The sequence below is a fragment of the Triplophysa dalaica genome, chromosome 21, assembly GCF_015846415.1.
Source record: "Triplophysa dalaica isolate WHDGS20190420 chromosome 21, ASM1584641v1, whole genome shotgun sequence".
NCBI lineage: Eukaryota > Metazoa > Chordata > Actinopteri > Cypriniformes > Nemacheilidae > Triplophysa > Triplophysa dalaica.
In genome coordinates this window covers 1,614,855-1,636,322 of record NC_079562.1, presented here as the reverse complement: position 1 = coordinate 1,636,322, position 21,468 = coordinate 1,614,855, and the positions used below count along the sequence as shown (strand labels likewise).

At 36.8% G+C, this 21,468-nt stretch overlaps 1 protein-coding gene across 5 annotated transcripts in view; it reads left to right on the top strand.

Annotated features, from left to right (window-relative positions):
- The window catches only part of cacna2d3 (calcium channel, voltage dependent, alpha2/delta subunit 3), a 34,175-nt gene that overhangs the window by 11,374 nt on the left and 1,333 nt on the right, over window positions 1-21,468 (top strand). For 2 of the 5 annotated variants that reach the window (XM_056735473.1, XM_056735472.1), the window contains 28 exons: window positions 234-294; window positions 432-582; window positions 1,790-1,864; window positions 1,983-2,072; window positions 3,249-3,362; window positions 4,378-4,456; window positions 6,048-6,181; window positions 9,422-9,493; window positions 9,781-9,861; window positions 9,996-10,070; window positions 12,055-12,138; window positions 12,746-12,817; window positions 12,944-13,005; window positions 13,293-13,360; window positions 14,235-14,280; window positions 14,404-14,501; window positions 15,542-15,635; window positions 15,762-15,857; window positions 15,937-16,058; window positions 17,554-17,631; window positions 17,756-17,817; window positions 18,208-18,252; window positions 18,794-18,856; window positions 18,957-19,027; window positions 19,830-19,905; window positions 19,978-20,018; window positions 20,104-20,159; window positions 20,420-20,534. In XM_056735473.1, coding sequence (XP_056591451.1) covers window positions 234-294; window positions 432-582; window positions 1,790-1,864; window positions 1,983-2,072; window positions 3,249-3,362; window positions 4,378-4,456; window positions 6,048-6,181; window positions 9,422-9,493; window positions 9,781-9,861; window positions 9,996-10,070; window positions 12,055-12,138; window positions 12,746-12,817; window positions 12,944-13,005; window positions 13,293-13,360; window positions 14,235-14,280; window positions 14,404-14,501; window positions 15,542-15,635; window positions 15,762-15,857; window positions 15,937-16,058; window positions 17,554-17,631; window positions 17,756-17,817; window positions 18,208-18,252; window positions 18,794-18,856; window positions 18,957-19,027; window positions 19,830-19,905; window positions 19,978-20,018; window positions 20,104-20,159; window positions 20,420-20,534 — 2,281 coding nt within the window. Of the gene's footprint in view, window positions 1-233; window positions 295-431; window positions 583-1,789; window positions 1,865-1,982; window positions 2,073-3,248; window positions 3,363-4,377; window positions 4,457-6,047; window positions 6,182-6,626; window positions 6,645-9,418; window positions 9,494-9,780; window positions 9,862-9,995; window positions 10,071-12,054; window positions 12,139-12,745; window positions 12,818-12,943; window positions 13,006-13,292; window positions 13,361-14,234; window positions 14,281-14,403; window positions 14,502-15,541; window positions 15,636-15,761; window positions 15,858-15,936; window positions 16,059-17,553; window positions 17,632-17,755; window positions 17,818-18,207; window positions 18,253-18,793; window positions 18,857-18,956; window positions 19,028-19,829; window positions 19,906-19,977; window positions 20,019-20,103; window positions 20,160-20,419; window positions 20,535-21,468 lie in introns of all 5 variants that reach the window. The other 3 variants (XM_056735470.1, XM_056735469.1, XM_056735471.1) reach the window with 3 other exon arrangements.

Sequence of the window (21,468 nt, the reverse complement as noted above, 5' to 3'; positions counted from 1 at the left end):
ATATAATATGAAAGAATTGAACTTCTCATTTAATGACAGTGATGGCTAATATCTATCACAGTTTTATTTTAGTAAGATTACCAATAAATGTGATTTGTTTGTATGAACGTTTATTTAGGTGAATAGAAAAATATTTGTCCATCTATAAAATGTATATATATATATACAATTACATATATTATATTAGTGGACTTTTTAGCAGTGAATAACAATCTTTCTGCTTTTGTCCCAAGGTGTGAAGTGGCATCCAGATGAACACGGTGTCATCTCTTTTGACTGCAGAAATCGAAAATGGTATGAAACATACAGCTATAATCATATATGATGTCATGTGTTGAATTGAACATTTTGTTTCCATTTGCCAAAAATAATGAAATTATTGAGAGTTTGTAGTTCCAGTAGTTCATCACTCCAGGTGTTTGTAACCACAGGTATATCCAGGCGGCCACGTCTCCAAAAGACGTTGTGATTCTGGTGGACGTCAGTGGCAGTATGAAGGGTCTAAGACTCACTATCGCTCGACAGACTGTCGCCTCCATACTGGACACACTAGGAGACGATGACTACTTCAATATTATCGCGGTGAGCCGAACCAAGGGAAAGATGTACAGCAGACGATTGGTGTTATACAGGCCAGGTTAAAAAAGAGGATGCTCAATTATATCTAATATCTTATATCTATATCTAATCGTATGTCTCTGTTGTTAAGAACAACACATTTTGTGTTACTTTTACCTCAACCTATTGTTGTCCCTTTCATTTATTTACTGTATGTTGAAATTCCATAACACAAAAAAGACGTTTATCTTTGTAGACATTTTTTACGGGTGCCCAGAGTAGCATCCCCCATGTTGTGAGAGGGGTCATATCTTTTTATTCTTTAATTGGTTTCCCTAGTGTGTTCTAAAAAAAACTTCAAAAATACATTTTTGACCTTTTGGCCAATTATAGACCACTATACGTAAACACTAGTTTAAAAGCACCCCGGCTTCATTTTTTAAATCTCACATATCTAATTAAATCTTAAAGATATTTTTACATTTTTATTCGGTTATGAATGTTCTGTTTCTGTATTTTGTTCAAGCGTTTGTGTAGTGTTGTTGACATCTTTTGAAAAGGTCTATAGACGGTTCCATCTCAACAACATAAACAAACGTTACTGCTTATGCGCAATTTTGTGAGCCCACCTTTACTTCCGGTACGCGTTCACAAACAATAGAGTGTCTGTAGATTAAAAAAATAGGTGTTACATGGCTAAACTTGTCTATTCAATATTTTGAATTGATACCAAGCTCTACCGCTAGATGTCAGTGTACGGTGTACGGTTTAAATGCGACCGAACTAGAGGATCCATTCAACAAATTGTTTTTTAATGAAATCAACGTACAAGAAATTCAACATTTTTTTATTAATACAATGATTATACAGTAAATTAACAACATAAATTAATATTAAGATAAATAGTTATTATTAAACACTAGCCAAACACGGAAGTTAACTGGGCAAAAGGCGCGCGCATCCGATTAAACAGTCTATAGAAGGCACAGTTTTTGGTTACTGTGCTTTAAAGACATTTTCTTTTCACATCCGAAATCTTTTTTTCTCAAAAATGTTTTTTTTTACGTAGAAAAATTCTGTTTTAAAATGCACAGAAGTACATTTACATTTTTTTTTAAAATACTTTATTGCAAAATACAAAGTGTAATTCTTCACGATATGACCCCATGAAAGCTGAACTAACCTTATAAGCTTGAAATAATGCGTCTAATACATTATTGTGTGTTCTCAGTACAACCAGGACGTCCATTATGTGGAACCCTGTCTGAACGGAACCCTGGTTCAAGCTGACAGCACTAATAAGGATGTATGTCTTTCTTTTCTTAAATAATCGTTCTCGCTCTTTCAGTAATTACCTCATTTTAAATGAAATTAGGGCCAGTGAAACATATCTGAAAGGCATTTCTCATGTTCTTATTTATCAGCACTTTAAAGAGCACCTGAACAAGTTATTCGCTAAAGGAATCGGACTCTTGGGCAATGCGTTGAGTGAGGCGTTTACTATCTTAAATGAGGTGAGTGAAGATTACAGAAGCCATGAGATTGGAGAGGTCCAGCATCACGAGAGCTCTTTGGTTTACACCTCACAGAAGTGTGTATGTGTGTGAGAGAGTTGTGCATCTTCCTGCACGATCTCTCTGTACCGCCCCTCGCAGAGACACCTCTATCTCTCCCTGTGATTAATTGCGGTAATTGGCAGCGCTGATTAATAAGCTGATGAAAAAAGGCAACTGCGAACGAGATAGTGCTCAAAGTCAGTCCAGACGGACCCTTTATCTCTCTTTTCTCATGACTCTTGCAGAAACAGGGAGGGGGGAGAAAACAGGAGGTATAAAGGAGGACGAGGTTATATCTGTATTTGTCACATTCATTAGAGCCAGCCATTAATATGGTAATGGTAAAAACCAAGCGTCCGGCCCCTTTAAATGTCCGCATGCAGTGTTTGTTTCTGATTGGTTCAAAGTGAAAAAAAGGGGGGGGCTGCTGCAGTCTTTAAACTTTTTGAATGACGCCATGCACTGCATCGCAGTAAAGTTTGTAAAGCGAATCTAAACCTTGATTATGATCTGGTCTATCGGCAAATCTTCTTGTATGATTTTAAAAACTGATTTATATTAGATATGTAAAATTGCACACATAACCTACAAAACAGAACAGAAAAAATCATAAATAAATATTTTCTAACTTATAATTGTATATATTTATGCACAAATACCTTGACGCCAATTAAAAGCTAATTTTGACACTGATAACTCAGCATTTTTTGTGCTTCAAAGTTCGCAAGAAAATCTGTGATAAAAAGGACACCTGGAACAACTACTGACCGATATGTATTGTGTCCAGGTTTGATCTATTTAATAATGCAGAATAGAGACAGCATAGAGCTTTCTCACAGGCATCAGATCATGAGCATCTATTAAAGCCTCTTTAACGGTGATGATGTTGAAAGCATCACTCAGATTATTATTATCTTGTTCGTGCTTTTTATTTACAATTTTTCCCCGCAGATATCGATTATTTTCTTGGAAGTGCGTGATTACATTTTACGATGGATATTTGATATTGGTTTAATATGTGATGTTCATTTTTTTTAAATGCTAAATCCTTGTTTTTGTAGAAAATTTGTTTTGCTGTTATGAATTCTTGTAAAAGTCTCTCCTCTCTCTCTCTCTCTCTCTCTCTCTCTTCAGATTAATCAGACCGGTCGTGGAAGTTTGTGTAGTCAGGCGATCATGCTGGTCACAGATGGAGCTACTAAAATGTATGACGAAGTTTTCGCCAAGTATAACTTACCCGACCGAAAGGTAAAGCTAAACATTTTATAATAAAGAAAAAATTCAAGAATAACTAAAAATATTTTGTGTTTGTTTGACATATTATAACGTGAATCATTAAAGATGAAGATTTTTGTAATGTTTTAATTTACAAAACAATGCAAATCTGAAGTTTTTTCATGCTTTCAGTTTTAGACATTTAAACCCTATTGTACATTCCATACATGTTATTTCATATACACACTTTATATAGCCTACAGCGCGTGTGTGACTTTCATACAGTCGCCCCAACACAAGACGTGAATTTGCTCAGAGCGCAGGTGTGTTAGAAACACTTCAAACATGTAGGGATAAAAAATGTGGAAAAAAACTGATATCGATAGTTTACACACGTATATGTGGTGATATTGAAACAGTCACCTGATTCAGTCCGTGAACCCACGGAGCGCGCCACAGTTTACAGTAGCAGGCGCGTTCCCAGAAGACCTGCATTCGCTGCGTCTGTAAGTCTGCGTCTCATGTTCTAATCGGTGGGGGGTGAAATACATTTTCACTTGCAGAAGTGTGCGTGTGTGTCATTTGTCGCTGGCCCACTGCGGTGTAACCGCGCAGTATTGGTTGGAATCAAAAACCATTTATACATGGGCGACAGAAGCAATGTACTGAGAAATGGAGGGATGGAGAGCGAAAAGGGGAACATTGAGGGTACAAATGAAAAGATTGTGAACAGGATGAATAAAACAACGATGGAATGAACCTAGTAAATCTTTCGACATATGGCAAACATTTATTCAGGCTTATTTGTTACACCAGTCGTGTAATTAAGTAAATGCGGCGAGGCAGTTGTTTTCCAATGAGCAAACAAGTAATCAGGTTTTTTTTATATGACATTTGGAAATTGCATTGTGGGGAATGAACAGATTTGGGTGTTTCACAGAAACTGCGTGTATCCAGTCTAAAGAGAGAAAGGGTTTGTTCCAAAAAAGTTTTGGGGAAACATATCTGTGCTATATGGGATGACAAAATAAAAACATTTTCTTCACAGGTTCGAATATTCCCTTACCTGATCGGTCGGGAATCTGCCTTCGCTGAAAACCTCAAATGGATGGCGTGCGCCAATAAAGGTTTGTGCGTCTTTTTAAATTATTTTCTAAATGATGATTCTCATTTGATTGTAATTCCTCCTAATTAGTTCATTAATTATCTTGGCTGGATTTACTGGAGCAGGAAAGGTTCAGTTAGCGTGCCAGCGCTGTGGGTTTTATCGATTTGACGGCTGGCGGAAATCGGGCGGGTGTTGAGCGCTTGATAGGAGTGTGACGGGCACTGGCTCAGCACGCAGAGCTGACATGGAGAGGTCAAAGTTCAACTTAGCCTAAATCACTCTTCCTGTCAGCTGGGCTCCTGTGGCTGCTCAGCGCTGATCACTCCCATGTGCACCTTACACGGATGACTGGACGCAGAATGAGGAGCTCGCACACGTGCGCGCTAGTTCTGCACCTGGACCCACTGCAGTCAATCTTCTACATTTTCAACACTGCAAAATGGATGTTGTAAACAAAAGACTACTTGAATAATATATTCATGAAGGGAATCAGAAAACATTTGAATGCATCTTATGATAATTTTAATCACATTCATTTATAATACTCCAACCTAATAGTTCATGCTTTTTTGATTATGACACATTTGTATGCAGATTTTTTGAGAGATTAGACAAAATCACAAGGAATAGATGTAAATGTGGTAAAATGTGTTAAATGGAGCAGAGAAAGCATAACTAAATATGAAAAAAACTCACAAGATGTGTAGGATTTGCAAATGATGGACTATTGAGTTGTGCTGGTGCAGATTTTCAAGATTTCCATGTGATTTTCATTATGCACTATGCACTCTTCGAGGTAAACGTGATTTGGTAACTTTTTTATTTGAAAATATAATTTGGCAATAACAGTGAATCAGTGAATATATATTTATTCATTTAATATAAATATAATATAAAAATATGAAGTTATATCCTAAGTTATTCTGCCTTGACTCAATAAGGTTTGCACATGCTTTGTTTGATATGCCTCCTTGAATTTTTTCTTTTCCTAGATGCTGAACCTAATGCATGCAACGTCTTCAATAATACACTATATTTGAATTAAGTGTGAAGACATACATTTGCAAAACTGGACATCACCTTTATCCACTGCTATACAATAATATATACAGTACACTGTAAAACCAAAAAATCTGTAAAAACCCCCAAACATTTTCTGTAAACCGGAAAAACAGAAGTATACCGTGAAAAAAAAATCCCTGTAAAATCATAGGATGTAAATATATATATTACATTTATTTTCCCATTTTTCTTGAAATGTGTTGTATTTTCTGTAATTGCATAGTTTTTGACCTTATTTAAAAAAAAACTAACAAAAGAAATCTTGTTAAAAAAACAGAAATTTTCTGGCAGCTGGGCCGCAGATATTAACTGTAAATTAGCCGTTCATCCCTGTAAAATTAGATTTCACCTGATTGTCTATTAACTTTTTTTTTTAAATCTTTTTCTGTAATTTTATGGCCTTTGATTGTATTTAAAAAATACTGTAAAAACAGTAAAATACGGGGGGCTGTACGTTTTACGTGGATAATCTGTTTAGAAAACAGAAAGAATAACAGTGATATATATAATATTTTCTATATATGTTGTGTATTGTGTGTTTTGCACAGGCTATTTCAGTCAGATCTCAACGCTGGCGGACGTGCAGGAGAACGTCATGAGATATTTGCATGTGATGAGCAGACCGAAAGTCATCGACCATGAACATGACACAGTATGGACTGAAGCTTATGTGGACAGCGCTGTAAGTATCATCCTCATAATTTGTCATTGAATGTGTGTTTAGCATCTGCACTGTACCCTAAAATGTTACCATGGTAACGCTAGTTCCCTTTAAAAATTGTTGTTACGAAATTAAAAGTGTGCTTTGTTACTACTTCTTACATTAGTAACTATCAAAATGAAGTAGAAACTATCCTTATCATGGTTACTTTCTAAAAGGGTTGTAATTGTCTTAAATCAAAAATATTTCTCTCCTGTGGTTGTGTGTGGTTGTGTATTTTTCCAACCGTTCCCATGTGATACTCTGTAGCTTTGTTAATGCACCGAAGCACACGAGACGTTCTTCTATTCAGCGAACAGTAGGAGAACAGAAACAGGTCCCACACCGTGCAGTGTGTCTCTTGTATGTGTGTTGACGTGAGCACATGTCAATGACGCGTATTATTTCTCTCCCTGTGTCCCTATAGCTCGCACAGGCGCACAAGGTAACAGTCGTAACCGGTGTCTCTGTGGCTCCGTTCCAAAATCTAGTGAGCTGCCTACAAAAGAAGCACATTAAGACAACAGACACGTTACTTTTTTGGGCCAAATTCTAAGTCAGTTTTACAAGTATCCCATCGAAAGCAAGCCATAATGTACTGTGACAATCTTTATGCAAAATCCTAGATGACAGATCAAGCAAAAGCATGTGTAATTATGAATATTCTTCAAATCTGAAAAATGCGACTTAGTTTAATGCAATTAGAAATGTATTTATGTAGCTTATATTTTTCTGTGTGCTTAGCATTTTTACCAGGCTCTACTAAGCATAAAAATGCACTACTCTGTATTTTTGTTTAATTGATTTAAATTAATTGAATTGAATTCACTTTTGCTGATATCAAGCGTCTTATGTGCAGTATATGACATGTGAAGTTGCTGCCTTTGTAAAAAGGCCCGTTAAGTCATGCGAGGTTCCATTTCTGTTAGGATGCTGTCTCAAGAGGCATCATGTAGGTCATAGAAAGCAAGGCGGCTCACTAGGGTTTGGAACAGAGCCTGTTTGTGTCCATTCTTTCACGCAAAACCTGGTGTCTTGCAACATTTTCTCATCGTGTTGCCGATCTGTTTTCAGTATTCCATTTCAGGAATCTGAAACGAAAGCTTTCCTGTAGCTCAGTGGTAAGAGCATTGCGTTAACAAAGCAAGGTTGTGGGTTCGAGCCCAAGGGATTGCACATACCTGTATAAATGTATAAGATAAAGCAATGTAAGTCGCTTTGGATAAAAGCGTCTGCCAAATGCGTGAATGTAAATTTGTTGCTATGCTACTGGAAACTCAGACTGGGGGATTGAAAGCAAAGAGATAAAAAGAAGGTTTTGAGAGAGGGTTAGATGTGGTCAGAGATAAAGTTTGGCTTCACTCTGCTGGGTTTATGGAGAACTGCAGGAGCGGCGCTGTGCCATTCCAACGCTGATAAGACCGACTCACACACACACACACACACTCACACAATGTCTCTGACACCCTCTCTCTCACACACACGCGTTGGCGTGGGGTGTTGGGAATTGTTCTCCGGAGTGTGTTGCTGTATCTTGGCCACTGAGACACCCCATTCATCATTTTGTGGATCATTGCCTTTTATCTCCTAAAGCCGTAATAAAACTGACATTGGAGCAGAGGGGGTGAGAGAGATAGAGAGAGAGAGAGAAAGAGAGAGAGAAAGAAGAGGGGGCTAAGGAAGACGGAAGCACAAGGTTAATTCACAGATTTCAATTTGGCTCCTGCAGGATACACCTCCAGCGTTCTGCGCAAAGCCAACCAGACTGAACAAATGTTGGACAAAACTCAAACTGAGCTTGAGGATTTTCTTTTAAGCGCTCCATTGTGAGGGAGAACACAGACAACCTCAGAATGCTCTTTGGCGGGACCGAGGGGGATTCTGGCATGTATTTAATTTAGAGAAACAAGCAAAAAACTGCAAATGGAATGAGACAAAACACACATATAGTGCATTTGAGATGTAAGCCTATAACTTTATGAGGCATGTGTGGGCAAAACGGCCACAGGAACGTTAGGATCTGCCTTTGTGTTTTTTATAGATTTGTCAGTTCCTAAAGGAGGCATGTAAATACAATTGACATTTTTTGGTGAACTATTTTTTTAATATTTGACCCTTTTATGTATAGAGGAAACTACAGCGGACAGCTTTAATATCTCTTTAAACAAATTTAAAAAGCCATTCCGTCCACTGAAAATCTCCTTAGAAATTTGTGTAAAAAAGCGAAATTCAAATTTTACTGTTCATTCCCCCAAAAACACAAAAAACTATTAAAAAATAATAAAAATGTGACATCAGTGTGGGGGGAAAAAAGAGATCACAGACCATTTTCACCATTTTTTCTCATCTATAAGCATTGAGAACTTGTGAAATTGTGAACTAGTAACAATATTGTGCCCATATTTCAAATATAAATCTTGTTTTTTATTTTTAAATTTATTTGCAGAAAATGAAAACTGGAGAATGTTGTCCAACATTTGTGACAAGAAAAGATGCTCTTTTTGTACATGCATTTAGGAAAAGCTAGAAATTATATTTTTATTACATGAAAATAAATTCTCTCAGTTTTTCACATTGCTGTTGGATGACCTTATGTCACTCCTGAGGTTTGGTTTCATTGAAATTCAACAGACACAGGACTGGAGTGGCCACAATCTGGAAATGCTGATTAAATGAAAATTTGTAATGATCTCTTCATTTTTTCCATGGCTTCATATTTTACATGTGCAAAAACACATGCAAATTCTTGAATGAAGGATTTTTTTGCTTAGATTAATTTATCTTTTACTATCTTTTAGTACTTGTTTTAAACAGAATAATAAATAACTAACCCACACTTTGTCTTTATTTATTTTATTTTTTATTAACTTATGAATCCTCTCCATGGCTGTCGTCAGACACACTCATAATGCGCACACACACACATGTTCTGCAAGCTCATGCGTTAAATCATCTCAACCCTCATCGTATCCGCAGCTGAGCTTACAGTTCAGATTCAGAGATGAGCCATCTTCACCAGATCACCTTTCACTTGTCTACCCCTCGCACGGCCATTAATCAATGCTTTGAATATTTCATAAACTCTTGCGGAATCGTCCTTATTGTAAAGGGCGGTAGGATGGCGGTATGAACCGGCCGTGGTATTTAATGTCCATCTGCGTGTTTACTGTGCGGTGATTGTTTGTCAGATAAACTGAAAAAGATTTTTCTCTCTGCCAGCAGCTTGGAGAGAATAAGGGTCCGAGCCCGATGACGACGGTGGCCATGCCTGTGTTTAGCACCAAGAATGAGACGGTGAGTCTCTATGTGAGATGTCCGTTCCTATTTAAAGGGATTTTTCATCCAAATACGAAAATTCTTCCTCGTTTATGTTCATACATCGTCATTCAACATGTAGACTGCAGAACACAAAAGAAGATATTTTGAAGAATGTTGTTACCAAACTTCCATTGTATGGACACAAATCCACCAAATATCTTCTTCTGTGTTCCCCAGAAGAAAGAGTCACATACAGCTTTCGGATGACATGAGAGAAAGAATTTTATTTTGGGTGACTGTCCCTTTAAATGATCTTCCCACAGAAAAACCAAGGCATCCTGCTGGGTGTCGTAGGCACTGACATCCCCATTCAAGAGTTAATGAAAACCATACCGAAACACAAGGTAGGACCTTATTATCATCTGATAACTGTGAGGAATGTAAAATCAATGTTAATCTCTTCGATTTTACACCCTCTGCGTCTCAAAAGTGGTCGAGGATGCTATCATTTTTTTCGATCTTATCTTCTTCTCTCTAGCTGGGAATACACGGATACGCTTTTGCCATCACCAATAATGGATATATCCTGACACATCCTGACCTGAGACCCCTGGTAAGAAGTGACATATTGTTCCGGACCCCTACACATATTCAGCATTGTATTAGACTTAATATTACAAATATAGCTAAATAAAATATAATCACATAGAAACTGACAAAACACACGTCCACATCCCCCTTAAAAACAACAAAAAACAACGCAGACTCAGGTAAACTCCACCCACACGTGTGCTTGTGAGGGCGCTGGTGGGACGCTGTGGTGCATCATGGGAGATGTAGTTTTTTGTAATCCCAACCCTTTTCCTCTGATATATTGCATGCAGGAGTAAAAGCCCATTCATGTGCCTGCCAGGGCTGATCAGAGCACCGAGGTAACTCACCCTTTACAGGGCATCCCCTCATCCCGCTCGCGTGTCCGTGTGTCTCTCTGTGTCGTGTAAACGTGTTGCTGTGCCTCCAGTGCTGCTGTGTATCAGTTTGTGTTTGCGTATCGGTGGCGTGCATCAGTCGGGGCTGCGACAAAACCATTCTGAGTGTTTGTGTTTTTACAGACCACACTTTATTGTCATTGAATGTGATAAAAGCAACGATTAGCATTTGGTGGATTGATCTGTTTGTTAAGTGTACTTTCTTATGTAAATTGATAGCCATATTTAGGCTCTGTTCCAAACAACAGTGAGCTGACCATCTAGGGGACAGTTTTAGGCATCTTTGGTGCACATCTGTGCTCGATGCCTTATTAAGCCAACGTTGTAAAGGGATCGTTCAGCCATAAATAACAATTCGGTCATTATTTACTCGCTCTTTTGTTATGTCAAACCTTTGTGACTTTCGTTCTTCTTCAGAACACAAAAGAAGATATTTTGTAGAATGTTGTTAACTGGCACCCATTCACATGCATTGGTTTTGTATCCATTCAATGGAAGTGAATGGGGTCCAGTGCTGTTAAGTTACCAACTTTCAGATGATCTTTTTTGTGTCTGGCGGTTTGAAATTACAGGAGACTGAGTTAATGATGATGAGTTTTCAATTTTTGGGTGAATGATCACTAAGTAAACAAATGATTTCTGTCTATAGATTGACATGCTGCAAACTGGTTTTCATCTCTGACTCTATTATGAATGGACCACATGTCCATTTAAGACAATTCCCCAAATGTATAGCAGAAAGTCCTGTGAAAATGTTGGAGTTGCCAATTTTTAGGATCGAAAATCATTGAAGTTGCATATGACTAGTTGAAAGACTAAAATGCAAATTTGTCCTATGGTGTGACGGCAAAAATGTAAAAAAAAATTAAGATAAACCTCTCTTATGCTATTGTATATGATAAATATAAATATTAAAAATATAAAACAATAAGATATGAATAGTTTGTTTTCTAAATTTTGTAATGTCACACCATAGGACACTTGATTTGTTTATTTTTTAACTAGCATAACAAAAATAAATTTGTGTGTGTTATATATTTTTGGTTTTAATATATATATTTTTAGCGTAATATAAACTCTAGGATGCAGCTAGTACACAGGGTAGCCTATTTGCATATTTTTGGCATGCTGTCTCAATGTATTTGCCTACATAGACTCACTATAGCTCATGAAATTTTGGAACAGAGAATTAGAAGAGTAATCTTAAACCGTTCTGAGAAAGAAGGATTTTAATCTAACTAACTTTAAAATTAAATAGGTCAGAATTATTTGGCACAACTCAAGACTAAAGTTTCTCAAACCTGCTTGTGGATCCCCGGTTATGTTTCTATTAAAAAAAATCTCCACCAAAAGCACTTTTAATATGTGCTTCGTTTCTCGAATTTGCTCTGGATGTAGTTAGACGGTAAAACGTTACAGTGCTGGCAGGACAAATAAGCGCAGGATTGAGAAACTGTGTCTACCAAACCCACACAGAGAGGCTAATGGCCTATATCGGCACATATGTTTCTGTCTCCATCGTTTTACCCGTATGATCCCAGTATTTTACTCTAACTTTACTGACTTTCTCTAAAGCACTTCCTGTTTTCTCTTTCTCTCTTCCTGCAGTACCAGGAAGGCCAGAAAAGGAAGAAACCCAGTTACAGCAGTGTGGACCTGTCGGAGGTGGAATGGGAAGATAAAGAGGATGTTGTATGGACCAGTTTCTGCATTTATGTTTCTACATTTGTCTTTTGTTTTAAATAACTCGCACTGAATTCGGAGCATACATTTGAGCTAGTATTTTATAAGTATGTTCAGATCCATTACACTGATAGGAAGATGTTCTTCCAGTTAGTGCATTTACTATAGCAACAATGTAAATTGCAATTAATTGCACTTTCTAAAAATGTTTATATTTCGATGCATTTGAGTATATATACACGTGGAGATGACGCACTTTCTCTTAAATCTCAAAGCCAGCTTTGTCACATTGGGCGCGCGTAGTGTCCAAATAAAACAATGGCGTTTTTCACTCGATTGACTTAAGATGCACCGAGGATTACGATCAACGACGTGAGTCTAACTATCCAAACACTACGTCATACATCCACAAGCAAAAAGGAGAAGTGCTTCAAACTATATAAGGTCAACGTTCTTTATTTGGTGAAAAATGACCTCAGCGCTATGAGAGCGGAAGTGGCTTAGATGTTATCGGAAGTATCATCGCCCCATGTGCATATACCCCAATGTGGTCTTAAAAAACAGCAATACAGAAACAAAACACCGGTCACTGCAACATATATGTGTTTATTTGTAGTTGCGCACAGCAATGGTGAACAGAAGGACTGGAACTTTCTCAATGGAAGTGAAAAAAACTGTGGATAAAGGGGTAACTTTTCTTATTTGTAAGAGTGTTCGCAGCTGTAAGATGAATGATGATAGATTAACGATAAAACATATCTGCCAATCGTTGAAAAACACCTGACATGTTAAATTTTCTATTTGTTTCCCTCAGAAGCGTGTGTTGACGATGCACAATGATTATTACTACACTGACATTAAAGGAACTCCATTTAGGTATGTGACGTCTGACAGAAATGATCATTATAATGTTATACTCAAATGTTATTTTATAATTTTAAATGTCCTAAAAGGTTATTTGTCAGGCTGTATGGTTTCAACTGTCACACGAAAGGTACTTTGTACCGTAAACAATAGAACAGTAAAAAAGCACACATTTGTGCGTATGTGCTTGGAGAAAGAGACCCATCGTTCTTATAAACACTGTTTAAAATTTCTGTTTAAAATTATGGAAAGGTTAATTTTTGATATGATGTTTTCTCTGTGTGTGTGTGTGTTTGTAGTGTAGGTGTGGCTCTCTCTCGTGGACATGGCAAATACTTCTTCAAAGGGAATGTTTCACTTGAAGCAGGTGAGAATTTCTATTTAAAGGAGTGGTTCACTTTCAAAATAAATTTTCAAGATAATTGACTCATCCCCATGTCATCAAAGATGTTTATGTATTTGTTCCTTGAGTCGAAAAGAAATGAACGTTTTTGATGAAAACGATACCAGACGATGAATGAAAGGGTCTTATGAAGTGAAACCATCGTTCATTTTCAAAATAAAAAATGAAAATTGATATGATTTATAAACACAAATGCTCGCCTCTCTCTGTTCTACGATACGCGTTTATGACTTCACAAAATACGTAATTACTTTGAAAAGGTCACGCTTGACGTAGGCAGAAGTACAGTGTCAGTGACAACAAGTTGAACGTGCAAGTTTTCAACATAATTATGTGCATCGCAGAACAGAGCAATGCCAACATTTGTGTTTATAAAATTTCTTTTTAGAAAATGACCGATTGTTTCGCTAGATAACACCCCGTCGTCCGGTATCATTTAAAGTCCTTTGAAGCTTCACTTCAACTGTTTGAAGTCCATTGTAGTCCACTATATGGAGGAAAATCCTGAAATGTTTTCATCAAAAACCTTGAGTTCTTTTCCACTAAAGAAACAAACATATAAACATCTTGGATGTTTCATGAACATTCATTTTGAAAGTGAACTACTCCTTTAAGATCTTTCCTGTATGTCTGAGCACGTCAATTTCTTAAGATCCTTTTTTTTCTAAAAGATAACTGCGCCCCTTTTATCCACATCTTAACATGTTGCCAGGGACAGACTCTCTCTCTCTCTTTCTATCACCACACTCCACATTCACATCTTTAAACAGCTCAGAAGCGTTCCAGATGCCTGCAGTTTTTCTGTAATCCTCTTTAATCTTTAATCCACATGTTTTAGGTCTGCATGACTTGGAGCAACCCGATGTAGCCTTAGCTGATGAATGGTAAAGATCCTACATTCCATTATTACGACTCAAAACACAGCACTGAAAGAAATGTTACACACTGTACTGTATTATAATTCAGAGCCGTCAGTGTATATTGTGCTTTCATTGTTTTGGTTTCAGGACGTACTGCAACACAGATGAGCACCATGAGCACCGTCACCTCACACAAGTTCAGGCCATCAAACTCTACATGACCAGCCGTAGACCTCACCTTAAATGTAAGCTGCAAATGCACCCTACATCAGACTCATAAAGGGACTGTTCACCCAAAAATGAAAATTCTGCCATTTATTCACCCGTTCCAAATCTGTAAAAATGTCTTTCTTCTGCCAAACACAGAGGAAGATATTTGGGAGAATGTAAGTAACCAAACAGATCTCATCCTCAGCTGATTCCCATGGTATTTATTTTCCTTACTATGAGGGATGAGATCTGTGTTTTGCAGAACAAATAAATTTGTACAGATTTGGAACAACCTGAGGGTGAGTAAATTACACAAGAATTCAAATTTTGGGGCGAACTACCCCTTTCAAGGAACACAGTCAAGTTGAATCAGCAATGATGGTTGAGGGATGGTGGCTTTGTTCTTCTTATATTATCATATTTTTTAAAACAAGCCATTTTTTTCTATTTTAATGTTTGTTTCAAAACTGTGTTTTATTGCAAAATTTGGTAAATGGGTTACGAGTAGAGATGCACCGATGTATCGGCCAATAATCGATGATCAGGGCCCATATATCCAATCAAAAGACAAAACATTTTTGATAAATTATCAGTATGACGTTCAATCTAATAGTCATTATATGAATTAATAATATTAATATTATATAAGTTAATAAATGTTGATTTAATCTTCAGAATTTAGTAAATGCAAGTATGGGGCTATGCCTAGAGAAATGTAGTATCGGTACATCTCTAGTTACGACTCTGAGTACCTTTTCATCTTGACTATATTACAAATATCAACTTTTATGAAACAGTCCATTAAAATTATAAATAGATTTGTACAGAAGATTAAATTCGGTATTAGTTTTCATCATTTAAGACAGCGCAGCAGCCTATCAAAACTAGTTTAAATCAATAATCGAGATGAAAATCTTTTTGTACTGCAGTAAAGCGAGTGCTTCTGCAAAGTTCTGCATTGTCCTTTACATAGATCTTTAACCTTGCTTACAAATGACTAATGTTGTTTAAACCCTTTTCCCATTAAAGTTCGTGTCTAGAGTATTGAGGAATGTGTAAATGTCCTCTCTGGTAGGTGACAGAGAGCTGATACAGCAGGTTCTCTTCGATGCTGTGGTCACGGCGCCTTTAGAAGCGTACTGGACCGGACTGGCCCTCAACAAGTCTGAGTGAGTATGGAAGACATTTGAAAGCGCAATATTGTGATTTATTTAAAGGGGAACGTGTTTATCCATATCAACACTCCTATTTTGTGGATCTGATATGTATTTAATGTCAACTTGTGATTTGTACAGAAATTCTGATAAAGGGGTAGAAATCGCCTTCCTCGGGACCCGCACCGGGCTTTCTAGAACCAACCTGTTTGTCGCTCCAGAGCAGCTGACCAATCAGTGAGTCCCAATAGAAATGACCAACTAATGACAGATTCCAATTAAAAAGTATTTGATCAAATGTCCTTCATCTTTGCAGAGATTTTCTCACGGCTGAAGATAAAGAGGGCGTCTTTAACGCGGATCATTTTCCTCTGTGGTATAAGAGAGCGGCAGAGCAGGTGCCCGGCACCTTTGTTTATTCGATTCCTTTCGGTTCAGGTAAGATATTAAAGCACAGAAAATACCAGAAGAGATTGTTGTTATGAACAGAACTGCCATGCAACATTACATCCAGCATCTAAATGATACCATACAGTGGGATACAAAAATATCCTCTGAAGTCTGTTATTCATTGATGGGATTTTAATAAAATCTCCATTTCACGGTGATGACTCATTATGACAGCATTTCTATACACGATTATGTTCATTACATGAAGACCATCAGTGTCATCGGTGAGAAAAGTCAGTGCACCATCAGTGCACCAAAACCTCAAAACTTATAAAACTTAACCTCAAGAAGTAGTGATGTCTGCATTGACAAGCATCATTAACCATCAATATAACCAACAATAATCTGGTGGGGATGTTTTTGTTTGTTTCGTTTTAACAGCATCCAGTAATAAGTAGCTCTGACACAAATCTTGTGATAACACTTACGATAACACAAAGATTATTGGTTTGTATGATGTGAATCTTATAGGGTATTTGTTATCCTCTTGTCATTCAAAACCTGTATATGACTTAACACAAAAGAAGATATTTTGAGAAATGTCTCAGTGGTTTTGAGTTCATACGGAAATAAACACAAAATAAGATATTTTGAGAAACGTCTCAGTGGTTTTGAGTTCATATGGAAAGCAACAAAAAGAAGATATTTTGAGAAATGTCACAGTGGTTTAGTGTTCATACTGAAATCAATGCACTGATGATGTGACTTTTCTCGATTCAAAGGAACCGGGCACCTGCTCTGCAATGACCACAATGTTGTATGGCTACCAACGTTCTTCAAAATATCTTCTTTTGTGTTCTACACAACAATAAAAGTAATTCAGGTTTGGAATGACATTAGTTTGAGTGAGTGATTAAAGTTTTTGGGTAAAGTGTCCCTTTAAGAGCTGAAGTTTTATGGCAGATCAGAAAATGTTGCTGTGATGAAAGCCGGATGCTGTTGGTTTAATACTAGCGTGTCTGTGTGTATCGAGCGCCTGCGGTTTGTTACTATAGCTACACTGTACTGCTTTTCTCACGCACCCTGTCTGCTTATCTCTCTTCCTTCGCCTGTAATTAATGTGCCCTACTTTTACATTCACACTATCTGTGTGAGTCTGCGTGTGTGGAGACAGATCAGAATCATTACAACCCACTCTTGGCTCTTGGGCTCCAGCATTGATATTCCATCTTTTCAGATCACACCCTTGATCTAATATGCCTGTGTTGCTGTATATTATCTCATGTTTTATCATGTAAGTGAGTGTTTGTTTCAATCCCATGCTGCTTTTGATGTGAAAATGCAAACTAAGGAGCCGCTCTAATGGATTTATGCTTATAAATATGCAGATGTACGGCGTCATCTGGTGGTTGAAAGGAAAATACATGAAGTTGTTGTCCCTTGGTTTCGCTTCAGTCCCCACATTTTATCTTGGGCATCAAGTGCTTGATTTAGGTGACTGACAATGACCATCAGAAGGTTCACTTGTGTTTTTTCCTTTTAGGGGGAGAAAATAAAAGTGTGGTTTTGGCCAGCACTGCTATCCAGCTACTGGATGACAGAAAGTCTCCTATAGTGGCAGGTACACATCCTCTTAATGCAAAGCATTGTGAACCAATGGAGTATAAATATATTCTTGGTCAAAGCAGAACTGAATTACACCGAACGCTGCATTATACCAAATGTGTTTTTTATGACATTCAAAGCCGTAGGAATTCAAATGAAGCTGGAATTCTTTCAGAGAAAATTCTGGACTGCCAGTCGACAGGTGAGCACACGTATTCGCTCATACGAATATACATGTTTATTTAACCAGTCAGCTGTAGTTAGAGTTATCACCCAAAAATTTAAATTATTTTTTGCACCCTCAGGTTGTTCAGAACCTGCATACATTTCTTTTATCTGATGAAACAGAAAGGAAGATATTTGGATGAATGTCAGTAACCAGACAGATCTGTTTGTCACTGACATTCTTCCAAATATCTTCCTTAGTGTTTAGCAGAACAAATCATTTTATACAGGTATGAAATGACAAGAGAGTAAATGATGACAGAATTTTCATTTTTGGGTGAACTATCCCTTTAAGAAAAAATGTGTGCTGTATATAAATGGCATTGTATAAATGTATAAAGACATGTAAATGTATCTCTCCACACAGTGTAATGCTCTGGATGGGAAATGCATCATCAGTTGTGATAATGAGGTAAATGACTAATGAGTGAATGAATAGACTAAGTTCCTGTTCAAAGGAGGTTTGTAGTGTTTAAAGAACACAACTAGTTTCGATCAATTTCATTGACACAGAGTGCAGAATATTAGATTTACATTTACAATACGTTTACAGTAAGGATTAGTGCTAGATTGTTTAAACCACACAGTAATGAATGGGAGTAACACTTTTTATGTTGAGTTGGACTTCATATTTCACTTTTGACACATGTTTGGTCGATCTCGTAGCATTGTACAAATGATGTCCAGATGCATAACATTTCACATAAAATCATTAAATGTTCACTGTACTATCTGAGCATTATGTGCAATGCACCTCAATGCAATAAAATACTGTCGTGCAATACAGTTAATATTTTTATTATTACCTTTTTGTCCATTTATCACGATTTTATATTTTCTCATCATACTTGTTATATGTGTATGTTGTCATCACGTTGTCATAAGGTAGCAGCTGTATTATTTGTTCTCCTGGATACAGTAATGAAGCGGTGAATCTTCTCATCCTCTCTTAGGACATTAAATGTTATCTTATAGACAACAATGGCTTCATATTGGTCTCTGAAGAAGTTTCTCAGGTGAGACATACTTTGAAATACCAAGTGGAGTAAAATGATTTAGCTCTAGCGGCGTCAGAGATGAGATTAGCTGAAATTGTTCATGTTGTGTTTCTTACAGACAAATCTGTTCTTTGGTGAAGTAGAAGGAGCCGTCATGAACAAACTGCTTCTCATGGGCTCTTTTAAAAAGTGAGCCACTAAAAAGATACTCAAGATTGTTAGTCACCTAGACTAGTGTCTCATATTTATGTAAAAATACATGGGCGTTATACACTTTTAACAGAGTTACCCCTGTTTATAATTCATAATCTTATCATTCCACTCTTGTTTAGTGCTGTTCATATTTCTAACCACTAGATGGTAGCATATCTTTGTTACACTTTTTAAAACTTACTATGTAATTATACTAAATAATAATGAAATCATTTATGTTTCAATTAAAATATTTGGAATCACTGTAATTATGTTGATGTAGTCTCCCCCTGAATACAGTTCACCTTTAAATTACATTAAAATCGACATCTCCTTACCCATCTAACACTGCATTTTTTAAAGATCAAACTTAAGCAAAAATCCAACAAAAAGTGTGCACCTCTAGCAGGAAGAAAGCTCAATGAGGGTGCTCAACCGCAGAAAAACAGCAAAAGAAGAGAAAGTTGGCACACCGCAGCTCTGAAAATAGAAAAAATATTTATTGCCTATACCACACGTGATGTTTCAAGCCTTGAGGGTTTTCATCGGCCAGTGAACTCTCAAGTAGGCCCTTATAGACCATAGAGACAGACATTTATCACATGAACCTCATTTAACATTACCGCAGCAAACAAATGAACAAGATTAAAAAGTCAAATCAGGTTTTCATGCTTTAAAGAGGGTGTGTCTGAACCGAGCTCCAGTGTGTCAACTTTTCCTATTTGTAATCAATAAGATCTTTTTCTATGTCTAACAGAAATATGAAGAGTTAAAAATACTTCTGCTTTTGCTCTTGTAGGATCCCTTTATATGACTACCAGGCTCTGTGTAAGGGGTACGCAGGCAGCAGTGACAGTTCTAACAGTCTGTTAGATGTGAGTAAGGTATTCTGTCAACTGTACTGTAGTGTTTCACTTTCTACTGACACACTTCACTCTCTATTACAGCCCTTCACCACCGTGAAATGGCTTTTGACTGAACTTGTCATGTGAGTTAAAAGATGTATAGCATAAAACTGTTATTGAAGGCTTGGGATTTGGTCACTGTGAGTGAGACACGTGTCTTTATCACAGATTTCTGCTGGAGTTTAATCTGTATAGCTGGTGGAACTGTGGCTCTACAGTAAACGGTATTGTTATATGCTACACGAGGAGATATAATGTACTTATCATCCTATAAATCTACTGTAAACACTGTTTAACAATTGGAACCAGACTGCACTGTAACGGCACACATACGATTTCATTATTGTAATACAAAATATCTTAATGGCTCTTGTTTTTTTATATATATAACCTGGACATTTTGATATTGTCCCAATTCTATTTGACATTGACTGTTAAATGACCTTTAAAAAGCGAAATGATTTAGTGTGTTTTAATTGTCCAGCTCAGAGATCTCAGAGGATGATGATGGTTCCATGTGACACCGAGTATCCAGCGTTCGTGTCTGAACGCACCATCAAAGAGACGACAGGCAATATTGACTGTAATGGCTGTATACGGTGAGCAAGTTTGTGCATGTCTTGTGTATTTGGGTGCTTTGTTTAGTAGACTTTTTGCATTATTTATTCGTTTAAATGATTCTGATGTCAGTTGCACCACTTAGTTGCAAGTGTAGTAACAACAAAGCTCGTGCAAATGATGTTCTCACACACAGACAATGTTTGTTACTTCCTCTGTGAAAAATGTGGGTTCATATTTAGACTACACCTACCCCTTACGCACTAGCTGAAAGATGCTGATGGCTATATATCGTTAAAAGGTTCTGTTAAGTGAGAACTATTAAATCTATGATGATGAAACATTTTCATACAGTTCAATTTGAAATGTCACAAAGCTTTGATTTGCATTTGCATTTTCGTTTTCATAGATAAAGTACAGTATAAACATCATATACTCTAAATGGACAGAGTTTATATTTAAATGAACTAACAGTTTGTTTGTTTGCATCAGCACTGATGTTAGACGCATATACAAAAATAATCAGCACACCCACCCTCTCATACATCTAATGAAATGTAAAAGCATTTAGCATGCGAAACCAAACCCCCTAGCTCACTTATCACCTAGATTTGATTTTAAATATTTAATAGTAAATTTAAAGATTGAGATTAATAATAGGTGTAAAAGTGTTTTAGTTTGTTAGGTAATGTAGTTAAAACACTGTAAAGAAGTCCCAGTTACGTCATGGATTATTATGAGAGACGGATCACAGCATCCCTGTACTCTCACATGCCGTACCTCAAACATTCTTGCTGAAACATTCATCTTTTTTGTTATACAGTATATATTTTATTCATTCTTTGCGATATAAATATTTACAAAATAAGATCCTCATTCATTTTTATTTAGCATTATTTCCAATTTAAGTCTTGCATTCTTTGTAATGTATTTATATTTGTTTTTATTCTATTAACAGTATATTACAAATATTTA